The following is a 14,654-nucleotide window of genomic DNA, read 5'->3' on the forward strand; positions in this document are numbered from 1 at the left end:
CGTGGCTGCTGGGTCTCTGGGGTCCTCTCAGCCTGGTTGGGGGGCTCCTTTGCCTCCCTCCGGCTGTGTGCCCAGCCCGGAGGCTGCGGTCTGTGACCGGCTCCCGGTGCAGACGGCTCTCTGTTATAATGTTTCCTCACTTGGCTCATGCGAGCCCAGGCCAATTTTTACTCTTTAAGTGTGCGCGTGTGTGTATGTGTGTGTGGGTGGGGGGATATATGTGTATTGAGAGTGTGGGGAGTGAGTTGGAGGGTGGGGTGGGCTGCTTTTAACTATGTAAAGCACTTTGTGCTACATTTTTTCTGTATGAAAAGTGCTTTATAAATAAAGATTGATTGATTGATTGATTGCGTTGGAAGCACAGTACGTATCACTCCGCAAGGCTCCTCCCCGGTAGCCGTAATCCTCCGACAATCCATCAAGCGGTGCAGCTCCGTAGCTTAGCAAAGTCATATTAAAACATTTTTTGACAGATTGCTGAGCGCTGTGTACCACATAAAATCAGTTCGCGGTCATGAAGCACAACCAGAATTCATACATAAGGCGCGCTGACGAGTTTTGAGAAAATTAAAGGATTTTAGGCCATGCAGCCCGGAGGGGCTGCATGTGGTTAGCGCGGTTAGCTCGCTAACACGTTGACGCCGTCCAGCCCCACGCACGGGGCGATCCGCGGTAACTCGCTAACAGAGATTTTCCGCTTTCATCTTGTCATTGCCTGCAGGTGAAGCTATGGGGGAGGGGGAGTTGTGTTCAGTGAAGGAGAGGCGAGGCCGAGTAACCTTGCATAGAGACAAAAGTGGACGAAAGAGAGGCAAACCTGCGGCTCCACAAGTATAATTATAACGTAACATAGACTATATCGATATAAACGATATTGTCACATCTTATATCTCGTATGAAAATATATAGATATTTTTAAAAAAACTCGATATATCGCCCAGCCCTACCTCAGAGCAGGTGATAAGAGGTGGAGTCGGGTCAGGTAGAAGCACTAAAGAGAAGCGTTTAAAGTTTAAAGTTAGAGGTCAGTGAGCTGCTAACACAAACATGACACTGCCCTGGAAAACTTGGACAAAGCTGTGGAAACTGTGCAACTGAGCAAGAAAGGACCATGTTTTTACTAACAAGTGCTGTCCAAAAACAAGAGAAGTCTGTGTACAAGTATGTCCCTGTTGGAGGTCAAAGGTCACAGCTGCTAGAGGAGGAAGTACAAACACAGCATTCTCCAAAATGACCTTTGCAGACAGCATCATGTGAAACTCTCAGCACTCTTTAACATTTCCTCTTTCCTCTTAAACATGACATGATGCGTTGAATCACCCAAGATGCGAAATTTCCAAAACAACTTTTGTAAAATGATAATGGCACCATGCTTTCACCTTACATACCAACATATTTTATTATATACAATAAGTTAAGCACTTCACTACTGCTTCCTCTAAGTCAAAACTCTAGAGTAGCTGCTGGAGGGTGAGAGTGGTTCATGTCATATGACAGCAGTGCAGTACATACATTGTATGTATGTATGTATGTATGTTGCATACAATGTATGTATGTATGTATGTATATTTTATTTGAAAATTAAGTGAGTCATGATTCATGTGCTGAATCATCGTACATTTGCCAAATAGTTCAGTGGGATGCAGTAGTGTTAGCTTAACTGGTGATTCTAAATTCCCCACAGGTGTGAATGTGAGTGTGAATGATCTCTTTGTGGTAGCCCTGCGATAGACTAGCGAGCTGTCCACAGTGTAACCAGCCTTTTGGCCTAAGACAGCAGGGATAGGCCCAGCCCACTCTCCACATACTAGACTTTGAGGAGAGGAAGAAAATATCGATCCAATTGTGCTAGTATCAATCACATACTGATACCAGTGCAAGTATCGATACTATCAATATTTATATTGAGCTGCCCACCTCTACCACCTACACAATGATTGACTACAGCCCTCATCCAAAGCTTACAAAAGCCACCAACAAAGACTTTTTAAGCACTTATAATTTCTACGGATATTGCTTTTCTAAAAACATGTTACTCCTCTGAAAATATTTTCTTTACTTTGTGGCAAATACCTTCTGCAACACTTATCTGTCTGTTCTCCTATGGTGGGACTACAACTCCACATCTTAGACTGCAGGTGCAGATGGCAGTTCTTTGTCCTCGAGGAACGTCGGTGAGCGGCTGCATGTAAACAGCTCTCAGCATACTGCAGATTCTGGTTTGACTGGCTCTCCAGCTAACAGCAGATCCTCCGAGCAGAAGACCGTTTATAGCTGACAGCTACAGCTCCATATGTTGGCATATGTCCAGCTGCAGGATGAGCAACTATGTGGGGAGCAGGTGAACGATATTTAGGATTCTTGTTTTTGCCCTACAGCCAGTACTGAAAAAAAATCAAGGACAAGTAGGACCAATAATAGGTGATTGGCAACAAGTTGACTATTAAAACAAGTTAAAAACAAGTAAAGTCTAGGGATGTGCAGCCAAAATAATATCTACTTCTGGCTGGTCTCTTTTTCACAATGGGTCACCACTGTGGCTGGCCCTGCACTTTTTATTTGGCAGATGTTTTTGCAAGATGCCCTTCATGACGCGGTCTCCAAAGAATTTGTGTTTCCTCCCGCTCTCAAACCAGATAAAATTAGGTAAATAAGTAAACCAATGGCTTGCATTTAGTCAAATATATATCAAAAATAAGTACATATTATCTACAAATAAAATTATTTGACCATTATCCAAAGATTTTACTCCAAGCTCCTGCAAGCTTTATCTGGCAGTATCTGGTATTTTAATGAATTTTTATCCAAATTTTGAGGCTGGGAAATGGCACATATTTCTGCCACCTGCCAGCACTAGCTGCGTATTACGTACAGTAAGTGGGCAGTAAACTACGTTGTTACTACAGAGCACCGATTCACACTAAATCAACCTGTGCCAAATTTCCAAAGGAGAACACATTCAGATTAGAAGATTGCAAGACCATGTGACGTCACTCATGCAATATAATGAAGAAAAACAAGCACCAAGCACACAGGGCAATGGCAGCAGTAGAAAGCTGAAAGCTGAAAAGTGTACTATGTTTTGTAGTCTGAAAGCCAAAATCACTGAAAGACTTTGAGCTAACTGAACATCTTGTCAATGTATAAAAAAATGGAACCACATTTGGCTGGGGGATATGGCCTAAAATCCATATCACGGTATAATATGAAGCATGTGCGGTAACGATATATATCGCAATATATTCTTTTCTTCTGTATAACGTATTTTACACACAATAAGGCACACTTAAAATCCTTTAATTTTCTCAAAAATCGACAGTGTACCTTATGTAGGAATTCTGGTTGTGCTTACTGACCTCGAACCGATTTTATGTGGTACACAGCGCGCAGAAATCTGTCAAAAATATTTTAGTACGACTTTGGTAAGCTATGAAGCCGCACCGCTTGATGGATTGTTGGAGCATTACGGCTGCCATAGTCAGGAGCCTCACGGAGTAATCTGGGTCCTAAACTCCGTTAAATTCTGGTCGCAAAGTCAAACGAACACTGCAGCATCACAGAGTTAAAAACTGTCTAAATTCTTTCATCGTTAATAAAATGATCGGCGTTGCTGCTTTACCAGGTGTAACAATTAATCCAGGCATCCATGAAAACTGAATTTATTAAATTCAACAGAGTTGGAAGTTAGCAGGAAGTTAGCTCGCTAGCTTCCACCTAAACATGATATAGCATGTCCTGACTGAGAGATTTCTAAAAAAAATTAAAATGTATAGCTCTGCTATCACTTCCAACATAAATAAAGACAGAAAACTAAACAGCAGTGACTTTTGTAAGGTTACTGAAGTCGGACTAGCTGGTATATAATGACGTGCTACGTGATCGCTAGCAAAACAGCTACGTTAGCATAACATTAGCACAGTGAAGCTGAAGGATGAACGCAAACTTTTTACCACTCAGTAAAAGTTAATGTGAGGGTTTCGGGTGGTTAGGGACAAATGCAATTGCATGGCAAAATGCTATAAACGGACCAAACTTCAGTCAAGAGAACAACTGAGATAATCCATCCGCAATACGAGGTTAGTCAGGTTACTGCAACAACATGGGAATAGAGCAGCTGCGAGAGAATTCAGCACTAATGAATCAATGGTAGGGAAGTGGAGGAAGCGCTATTTTTGGCTTTCCCCATATTCCAAAAGTGCTTCGTCTCTTTGCTATTACTGTCGCCCGGCATAATTTACAGATGATGTTGTTTGCAGCCGCTGCAATGCTTTTGACCAAAACAGGCGCAGCTCGATGACTCCATCAACATGCCCTATCGTGGTAGAGCGGTATAGTCAAAATCTCTATCGTTGGCCAAATTTATATTGTTTCTACCGTATACCGTTTATACCGCCCACCCCTCCACACGTACACTGGTATCTTTCAAAACGCAGCTTTTTCTACATGTTTGGGCCTTTCATCCACACGTAAATGGAGAGTTTTAAGAAGTCCTGCCAATGTGAAAATTTTCAAAAACTTTGTCTGGCCGTTTACGCGTGGATGAGGAAAACAGAGATTTAGTCAAGCAATGTAAAAGGAGTGCGGCCTTTTTTGACGTCACACTGTGCACCACTGATTTAGACAGAATTCACATAGACTCCCGATTGTCCACCTGTTGCTTTGGTGTGCTCTTAAGAGCTTTGACTTCGTTTTTTGCATTTACATGCCGACAGAGATATTATTTCCATAACTGCACGTGTGAACGGGATTTTGTTTTTTGTAAACGAAAACAGAAAATCTCTGTTTAGAAAAAATACCCGTGTGCGTGGAAGTAGTTTTGCTGGATAACCTGCTGTCAGAGAACTTATAACTTACTAGCTTTTATGTTGTTCACCCATTCAAACTGAAGCTTTAGAATAACTATGTTTATAAGGTTGACTGGTCTGTAAATTGTTGAGTCTGTGGTTCTTAGGTTAACTTTGAATCTAAAGGAAGCCCGGTGCAGTCCAGTTATTTTTTGCCACCTGAAAAAACATTTTATGCTAAAAAAGACTGGTCAAATAATGTTTTATCACAGATTTGGTGCTTTTCCATTGGTGGAAGGTAAAATCCTCTTTAGTGGTTGGCTGTTTTTATTTTAAAGCAGGAAACAAAAAAAAAAAACATATTTAAAATCAATAATTGGTCCCATAAGCTATTGGAGCTGTGGAAAGGAGCTGGAGTACCTGGAGGCAACATGCAGAAGTCCACACAGAAAGGTCCCACTCAGCTGGCGAATACAAAACTTCTTGCTAAGACGAGACAGTGCTAACCACCAGACTACTGTGTCGCCTATAACTAATCCAACATTTAAAAATTATGCCCTAATCTAAACGCAGGCAGCTGCACAAGATGATAAGCAATGCAATGCTGAGAACAATCAGCACCACAATATTTTACTGTCAACTGAAAAAAACGATAACCACAAATTATAAGTGTTAGCTATATTTAGAGTATTTTCACCATTTCATCAGACAGCCGTTTCCGATGAGGAACTGAAGTAATTATACTGCTCTCTCAAAATCCCCCAGACTCCACAGACAACAACAGTAATTTTGTCATTTTACCTCACAGGACTTACCGATCTGCCGCTGCCTTGTTTGAGTTACTGTGTGGCTTTGAAAGACCACCAACTCTTTTTGTTTTGATGGGTTAATGGCTGATTTATCTATCAATTCTTCAAAAGAATCAACTAATTGTTTGGTAGGTTTACATAAAACAACTCAAACCACAAAAATGACCAATTTCAGTCACACAAGAAATAAAAAAACATCTCAATTACAACAAAGTGGCCAGTTTTATAACTTGCCAGTCATTTCTGTATAATTTGTATCATTTTGTTTCCTCAAAATGATGTTGAAGCCAGCACTGAGTGAAACTGAAGACTTGAATGACTCAAACTCCGTCCAACACAGGAGCCGCTTGTGCCGTCAGGCGGTTTCTGTTTATACGTCCTCATCCAGGAAAATGTGAAGATAAACAAGACAAACGCATGAACAGAGGGGTGTGAGAATGCTCTACTATGATTCAGGCTGCAGAAAGACTGACTCACGCTCTATAATCAAAACTTGCAGGCAGCTGGCTGGTAGCTGCTGATAATTCCTCACTCAGGAAAACACAAACACACCACCTTCAGGGTGGTGGAGCCTGTGATTATATATAGCCACAGATACGTACAGGCTGTGAGAACTGGAGCGCTGAAAAGGTGCAGCCGTAAAAATGACAAAGAGCAGAAGGAGAAGCGGCCACTCCCAGGTGTTTGATCAGGTGTATGCCACTTTGACAATCCGATTGTTCAGTCTGACGTCACTAGCCGTGTCTGGGTCTAAACTCCGCTGCAGGTCCATATATCAAACGATCACTATGGCATTACTGAGAGTTGAAAAACTGTCTAAAGTCTTTCATCTTTAATAAAATGATCAGCGTTCTGCTCTACCAGGTGTAACAACTGAGTTTAACATCCAGGCATCCATGAAAACGGAATTTATGACATTTAACGGAGTTAGAAGTTAGCAGGAAGTTAGCTCGCTAGCGTCTATCTAAATACAATATAGCATGTCCTGACTGCGGGGTTTTGGAAACAAAGTAAAACGTACAGCTCTGTTATCACTTCCAGCATAAATGAAGACAGAAAACTAAACAGCAGTGACGTTTGTAGTAGGGGTGCAACGATACACAAAATTCACGGTTCGGTTCGGTTCGATACTTTGGTGTCACGGTTCGATATTTTTTCGATACAAAAAAAATGTTCATGCCTTCTTAATTTGTCATTTATTAAAATTATAAATATATATTTTAACTCAAAAGTACAGTTTTTAAATTTAACCCTAACCCTTGTGCGTGTTTTTTATTTTGACAGCGAATGCGCACCTGCGGACCACTTATGTGCAGCCCTGGTTATTTAGCTCGTCATATTGCAGCCACAGAAATTATTTTGTCCATGAAACCATAAAGCTGCACTTTCTTTTTGCCTTATAGTCTGATTTGTCATAACTTCTCCGTTTTGTGGTAAGCTTTTCTTTGGCTGTCACTTCTTCACCCTGACCTGTCTTATTTGGCTCAGCAGAACTAAAATATATATCTGTCTGTGAAGGTCATCGTAGTCAAATATATATCCTGCTGCTTTTACAGACGCACTCACATAAGCTCAGCGATTCTCTGCGCGATCAACCTCTCACATGTTTAAGCTGCGGGAGATTTCACTTGTCATGTTTGCATAGTAAGCTAACGATTAATAAGACGATGTCAGAGGAATTGGTGCGCAAATTATCATCACTCACAGATCAGTGCTGTCGCTCTCTATACACAGTTCGCACGATTGCAAAGTGAAAGCAAAAAAACAAGCGCAAATTCAAACGCGATTTCAATATGTCACATATTGACAGTGGCTCACCGATGCCAATGACATAATTACCCAGCTACATTTCTGAAAGAATGCAAAAGCATTGACATATATTTTTCCTACAATAGCCCGACGGGCAGGGAAGAGATAGATTTTGGTAGCCCGACTGAAAAAAATCGCTAGCCCCAGGACGTCGGGCTAGCGATATTGCAAGCCCTGTATCTGATTGAGGAATCACTCATCTTTGGAAAAGAGAGTTTATTACAGAGAAATGTCTCTTTCCAAAATAAAAGCTATACTATCCGCTTCTTCTGGGCTATATTCTCAGCAGCATAAGGAGAATCATGTGCTAACAGCTGTCTAAATGACTCGGCTAAAGTTAGTAGCATGCTTGTTGTTTTTGTCTTTGCACTAGGATGATGTCGGCGTAAATGTGCAGTCATATTCGTTGTGTTCCCACTAGTGCTTTCAGGTTAATCTCGTTGAAATGACCTTAACGCCACAACACGGCAAATCTCCGTTAACGAGCTACCGCCGAGCTAGATGCTGCGCTGACATCCTGAAATCTTTAGGATTTCTCACTGCTGCTAAATGTCCTAAATGAAGTTTGAATGAAGAAAAAATTTTGTTTTGTTTTTTTCAGAACGCACTCAAGAGGCCTCAAGAGGCTCTTTTACATTACAGTGCATTAGGGTTGTGTGACTGAAATATATCTGCTTCAGGCAACCAGCTGGGTCAATCGCTGATTGGTTTTTATTCTAATGACAGTTTTATTTGCTAATTTAGTAGTTCACCTTATGACAGTTGGTATCTGTGAATAATTAAGCGATGCATCCACATATGTGGGTTTTTTGTTTTTGTATTTTAAGGCCAGTAAAGTCCTGTAGTGGATCAGTGAGCAGGAATCAAAGTAAAAAAAAAAAAAAAAAAAAAAAAAAAAAAAAATGGCAGGAACAGGAAAATGCCAGACGTTTAACACCTAAAACCCATGTTTAGTTTTTTCCTCTCTCCATACGTAGCTCCATTTTTTATGCTAGTCTGCCAGCTGAGTTAACTTTAAGTTGGTTTTTAAGTTGCTGCACTTCCAGTCTAATAAAACTTCAAATCTACACCAGCCATACTTCAGGTACTAAAATTACACAACTGTTACTCAGCGAGGCTGATAAAATGCTATTGTTTGATTGGGGTAAAGTTTCCATTAATCGTTTGCAGGGATGCACTAATCTGATATTTGGATTGGATATCAGTCCAATCTAAAAGCTGGATCGGGTATCATCAAAAATGCTCTGATTACACAAATTAGTGCCATGACACTAATTCAAACCAGCAACTGTTGTCAAGTTAGCCGACACAACCAAAAAAAATTGTAACTTTCGTTACAAGCGGTGTAAGACTTGCTGAAATACTTTATGACACTTATGGTAATATAATGTTCTGCCGTCACCTGGCTTTATATTTTTCAGCTTCCCCTCTACAGGGGAGAACCAGGGAAGGAGAATCTAACGTGGCCGTTATTAACAGCAGCAAAGACTAACAGACAGCTGAAAATAAACTAGAGTGAATAAATTAAAGGGATAATATAAATTAATTTTGTTTTATTATGTTCATCTGTACCTTAAATTTAGAAAAAACAAAAGAAAAACCTATTACCAGTACAGTTTATATTTGTAGAGATAATTGTTTTGTAGTTACGAAGTTACGAAACCAGTGTTCAATTCATTGTCTTACACAAAAGAACGATTCCCGGTTCTTTTTTTAAAAAAACATAATCACAGCTCATTAATGTGACACTGCTATCAGATTACTACTGGATTTCAGCTGATACCCAAAGTCATTGATCATTATCAGATCAGAACTGTAGAAAGTAGGACTGGTACATCTCTGGTTGCCATTTCTTGGCCAAATGAAGGCTGGCTGGAAATCCTAAGTATATTTGACTTTGAGGGTGATTCCCTGGATTGACAAAATATGTGATTCAACTAAACTGTCATATTTAGTTCAAAGCCCAACAGAGTGACAGTTCTAATAATATTCTGCGAATTAAACATAAATTCATATTAGATCAACAAAATTTATTAGTGTAGCATGAGGCAGGAGCCCAAGGAGGAAGGTAGGCAAATGTCCAGAATCAAACTCTTGGGGAAATACCTTTAAGTGGTGGAATTTGCCTCAAGTTTGTACTGTTTGACAGGGAATGACCTCCTTAAACCGCCATGGGGCACTAAAACTGAAAGCCCATTACTGAAAGAACAAACATAAAAACATGTTCCTGCATACCTGCCAGCACGCAATCAATCACAGTGCCAGCTGAGTCATTGGATTTTTCTTCTGTGACAATCAACAACTCAAACCATACTGTCAAGATGCTTCTGATTTGCAAGTGTGACATCATACATTAGTAGCTGTGTTTCGTGGCGCCACTAGATTTGATTTTAGGCATCAGTGGAAATTTGTACATTTCACCAAAGATGGAATTTCGCCCACAGTGTTAGGATTCTGTGGAAAAATAAACACAATTTTTATATCCCAACATTGCAAAATTTTCCACTAATTAAGCGTTCAATCCCGCTAATGAGATTTTATGATCAATGAAGATTAGGCCTCGCCTAACCTTGCGTAATGTAGGACTATTGATATTAGAGAAGAAGTTTGTCGATCACTTTATAAGTTCAGTGATCTCAGATGTGAATACCTTGTGCTTTCCTTTTTTTCCCCCCATGTTGGTAAAATGGAAATCTTACGTTTTGCCATGTCTGCACGGTTAAAAAAGAAGAAGAAAGCGTTTCAATATAACAAACATGTATTTTTGAGGGCATTTGTTAAGAGAGTCATTTCCATTTTAACATAGTGTGGAAACCCATGAAAGAGCTGACACAACGATGTGATGCCCAAGGCAGCAAATATCACAGTCAGACAGTGAACTTATTATTCGTAACAGACTGTAAAAGACATAAACAAAGGAGTCAGCTGGGGGCACTTGTGTAATTATAATGATAGCACTGTTTCAAATGATATCAAGCTTATTTTTCTGGATTATGTAAGATTTCTTTCAAAAGAGGCTCTGAATCATGGTCACAAGCCAGAAACCAACGTAAGAGTCAGCCGAGTGATATCGTTCAGGCTTTACACAACATTTTCCATGGAGCTGGGATCTCTCAGCAGCTTCCACTGATAGCAGAAAGGAAGGACTAGAGGAACTAGAGGTTCAAAGTATGTGTGAAACTGATATCCTGAGCCACAAATCATCCATTATGCTACTGTACCGCTTTTGTAAACTCATTCATTTAAGCTAAATACCCCCCCACCTGTTACAGGATAATTCTTACAAAATGAGACACTCCAGCACAAATTTTGGGTTATTTTTTGAGCTGTCTAATAACAACAAATGTTGCAATAATGGCAACCATGCGTCTTAAACTTGATTTAAAAGAAATTTTTGGCTACCTAGGGGCAGTCAAAACAAGTTTTAGACATTATGCGAAACAGATATGTTGTTTCCTCTTCCAAGTTTGTTTTGCTTTAGCGGGGGAAAAAAATATCAAGCCCTTTAGCTTAGGTAACTTTGCCCATTTGGCTAATTCAAGTCACTGTACTGGACCTTTTGACTCTATTCATGACTTTAACACTTTAACACCTTTAATCCATTTTCTGCTAAATACAATTACTGGATTTGCAGTTTATTAGACCACTAGCCCATTCATTTTGTTATTATCATCATTTTTAGTAAAGTTTTTATCATTTCTTTTAGTTAGCATGAAATTAGCAAAAACGCTTATCACCTGATACTTTCATACACTATAAAGATAAGATAAGATAAGATAACCTTTATTAGTCCCACACGTGGGAAATTTTTTTGTCACAGCAGGAAGTGGACAGTGCAAAAGTTATGACGCAAAAATTAGAATACAGAATTAGAATAAATTTAGCTTGCTAACCAATCTTGTCACAAGGGCTCGCCACAGCAGCTTGCACTGCATGTCTAGTTGTACGCTGGATGCCAATGGTCAGTTGGTTAGCATTATAGTGATGCTAGGTACCTTCATCTTCACTACAAATTCTGGTATTATTTCCAAGTGGTTATAATATAAGCACCCTTTTAACGCACTTAGCGATTCAATTCTTCCTTAACATAAAAAATTATTTATATCACCTTTAAGCTACCAGAGATCAAAGTGGCAAAGTTACTTATACATTTAGGCCAACAATACATAATTCCCAGCCACATAAGCAAATATATACATATTGGGGTTTTTTTTTTTTTTTTAAAGCGATCTGAAAGCCACCATAACTGATATTTATGCTTAAAAGAATAACTACCCAACAAGTGATAAATATCCTATCACCTAATCGACTGATCAGGTAGCTCCAGTCTTGCACAGCACTTTCCACTATGCATCATTGCTCTTACTGGCAGCAAACCTTGCTGTCTGTCTCGATGCTGTGGCAGCTGGTGCCAGGCGTTGGGTGTGTTGATGTAAGCAGCCTGTGACACCATTTGTGGCCCCGCCCACTTGGGACGCACAGAGCAGACACGGCGAGCCAGTCCCACAGGTAGACACACCTGAAAGCCGGCTGAGCAACAGGTTGGAGGCGTTTACACACTTTTAGTGCACGTTAGACACCTTTTGTTTCTTACTGGCACAAGTCTGGCATACCTGAAGATTTTCCTCTAATATGACTTCCAAGGGAAGGATGATCCCAGAGTAGATTTTAATCAACTAGACTAAAGGCAGTGGATGTCCTATAAAAGATATCAATCAATGCTCCTGAGCAACAGATACAGAATGGGCCATTAACACATGGAGTGTTACGGGAAATCATGAAGGCTAGACACACCTTTTGAGTTACGCATAGCTCACATCATTAAGGAGATAAAGACAGAGGACTATAAAATGTGTCACTATGGAAACATTACATGAACACAAAAGTGATACAATCAGAAAATACATCAGGTTCAGGAGAATTAAGGTCAATATAATGTGAGTCTGCGATATCAGCTGATAATAACTAAATATATGGATGTGATAAGAGGCAGAAACATTGTGTCATCATAAAGTGTGCCTGGATTACAAGCAGCACATTAAGTCACGGTAAATCTGGATTATTTAGAAGTCTTAAATCCTAAATACACAAGAGAGTTAAATAAACTCGTTTATACAGCAGCAGAGTCACACTGTAATTCATCGCATGTATATATCCGACGGTACGTAAACCACAGTCACACTTCACCTTGGGTTGGTAAAACAAAGTCACAACACAAGCCATCGTGACACATTACACGACACTGTAAAGTACATATGAAGCAACAAAGCCAACACATAAGCCACTACAGAAACACTATTTTCACACTTTTACAGCTGTAACCACCTTAAACATACAGTAAACTCAATAATGAGGTAATATCGATAAATATTAGTTCACTTTAAAAAATGTGAACACCATGAAATAAAACTCGTTTTAGGGAACCGGAGAGACATCATGGGTACACCTTAAATTGTATAAACACTACAAATTCACTAGTTCAGAAAGCTAAAAGTCACCTTATAAATCATCATACACACATTATAGGTCGCATTAAGAGGTAAGGGCACTGTGAACTATGTGTATGCAAGTATCACAGTTACCACTGAAGACACAAAAACACCCTAAAAAGTTACTGTAAGCTTATTTTGTAGAAGCCGAGCCACCTTATAAACCTTTCTATGAAGATTACAGTTTCATTTAAAAGATTTAAACATTAGAACTAGGCGCACTTGATGCAACAAAAACTTCAATTCAAAATTTAGACTAAACTTTGAGCACCAAAGTCACAATATAAGCTAGTATAGATTATAGTTATACTTATTATAGATGATAATAACGCAAGGTTATTATCAAGTCGACTTGGAGAAGTTAAGTCACATTATTAAGCAATTATTTGAGTAAAACACCCAACTTTAAAGTGATTTAAAAAGCACAAAATAAAAAGGAAACTCAATTTATGGCCCCAGAGTTCCATTATGAGTACACTTTAAACGATATAAAATACCACAACCTCACAATTTCAATAAGCTAAATAACTTTATGGGTCATTAAATCCACACTATAGGTCACATCAAGAGAAAAGGCCCTGTAAACTAAACTTTGAGCACCAAAGTTATGATATAAGCTGGTATAGAGGTATTGGAATTACACTTATTACAGATGTAAACACACAAAGGTTGATAGAGCAAGGTATTGAGCAACTATGTAAATATAATGCCAAAACTTAAGGGATTTAGACACCATAAAATAAAAGCCAGCTCAATTTAAGGAACCAAAGCTACATTTTACACAAGTGTAGCTTCATTTCACAGCGCAGAGCCACAATCTGGGGAAGCTACATCACTTTATGAGTCAGCACATGCACATCAAAGGTCGAATAAACAGGTATAAATACACAATTAGACACCATGTGAGATTTTGACCATAAACTCATTTTCCACAGCTAGAGAAGATCTGACGAGTCACTTTTCCCTGATGTTTGTTTAACTGGATGTGGAGACCTACGTCTGTTTATTTGAATACACAGCGCTGTATGTTAGTATGTTCCTATGGCTCATATACACAACAGGTAATCACTCTTACAAAAGAAAGAAACATGCAGCAGCAGTTGCACAATCTCCCCTCCACTTCTCATAAAGACCCGCTTCAGTTTTCTCATGAGGACGATTGAAAACCCAGAGAAGAGCAGCAGCAGCACGTCCACCTTTCTCCTTACCTGCATACCAGGAACTTCCATGGTTACTTCGAAGTATGAACGCCCTGTTCCTCCTCCAGGTTTGTCACTTTTTATTCTCCTCCTTCTTTGACTACTGCCTTCTACTATATATATTTTTTTAATCCTCGTCGAGCTTCTTCACAAGGAAATAAACTTCTCGAAAGAAAAATAAGTAAAGAGGTTTGACTTCGAAGTGGAGGAACTGTATCCGAGAGGAACGGCGGTTTAACTTGCAGGCGGCTGAAGTGAACAAACTACAAACACACAGTGACAAAGTGAGCACAGAAGAAGAAGTGCACGGAGAGGATGACGCGCAGCTTTCTGCCTCCTTCAAGGGAGGAGCGACGGTGTGTGAATGTCAGCTTCGCACACACTTCTACTGCCACCTGCTGTTCATAACTGTTCCTATCTGTGGTTCATGCTGCCTTCAGGTGCAAGTCCAAAACTGCTTCGAATCAACAGCTGCCTACACTTACCGGCCACTTCATTAGATACATCGGTTCAGGTCAATTCAATTTTATTTATATAGCACCAATTTATAACAGGAGGCACCTC

The 14,654-nt window shown here is 39.6% G+C and overlaps 1 protein-coding gene across 1 annotated transcript in view; it reads right to left on the minus strand.

The window, feature by feature from the left end:
* The window catches only part of LOC146714017 (serine/threonine-protein kinase 26-like), a 55,329-nt gene extending 40,851 nt beyond the window's left edge, over positions 1-14,478 (minus strand). Inside the window, exon 1 of the mRNA XM_085450608.1 lies at positions 14,100-14,478. Within this exon, the coding sequence (XP_085306734.1) occupies positions 14,100-14,120 (21 nt within the window). The 5' untranslated portion in view covers positions 14,121-14,478. The remainder of the gene's footprint in view (positions 1-14,099) is intronic.
* Positions 14,479-14,654: the final 176 nt, after the last annotated feature.

Source organism: Copadichromis virginalis, linkage group LG3 (assembly GCF_057382275.1).
Source record: "Copadichromis virginalis isolate Kocher_CV1m ecotype Utaka linkage group LG3, C_Virginalis_male_GT1.1, whole genome shotgun sequence".
NCBI lineage: Eukaryota > Metazoa > Chordata > Actinopteri > Cichliformes > Cichlidae > Copadichromis > Copadichromis virginalis.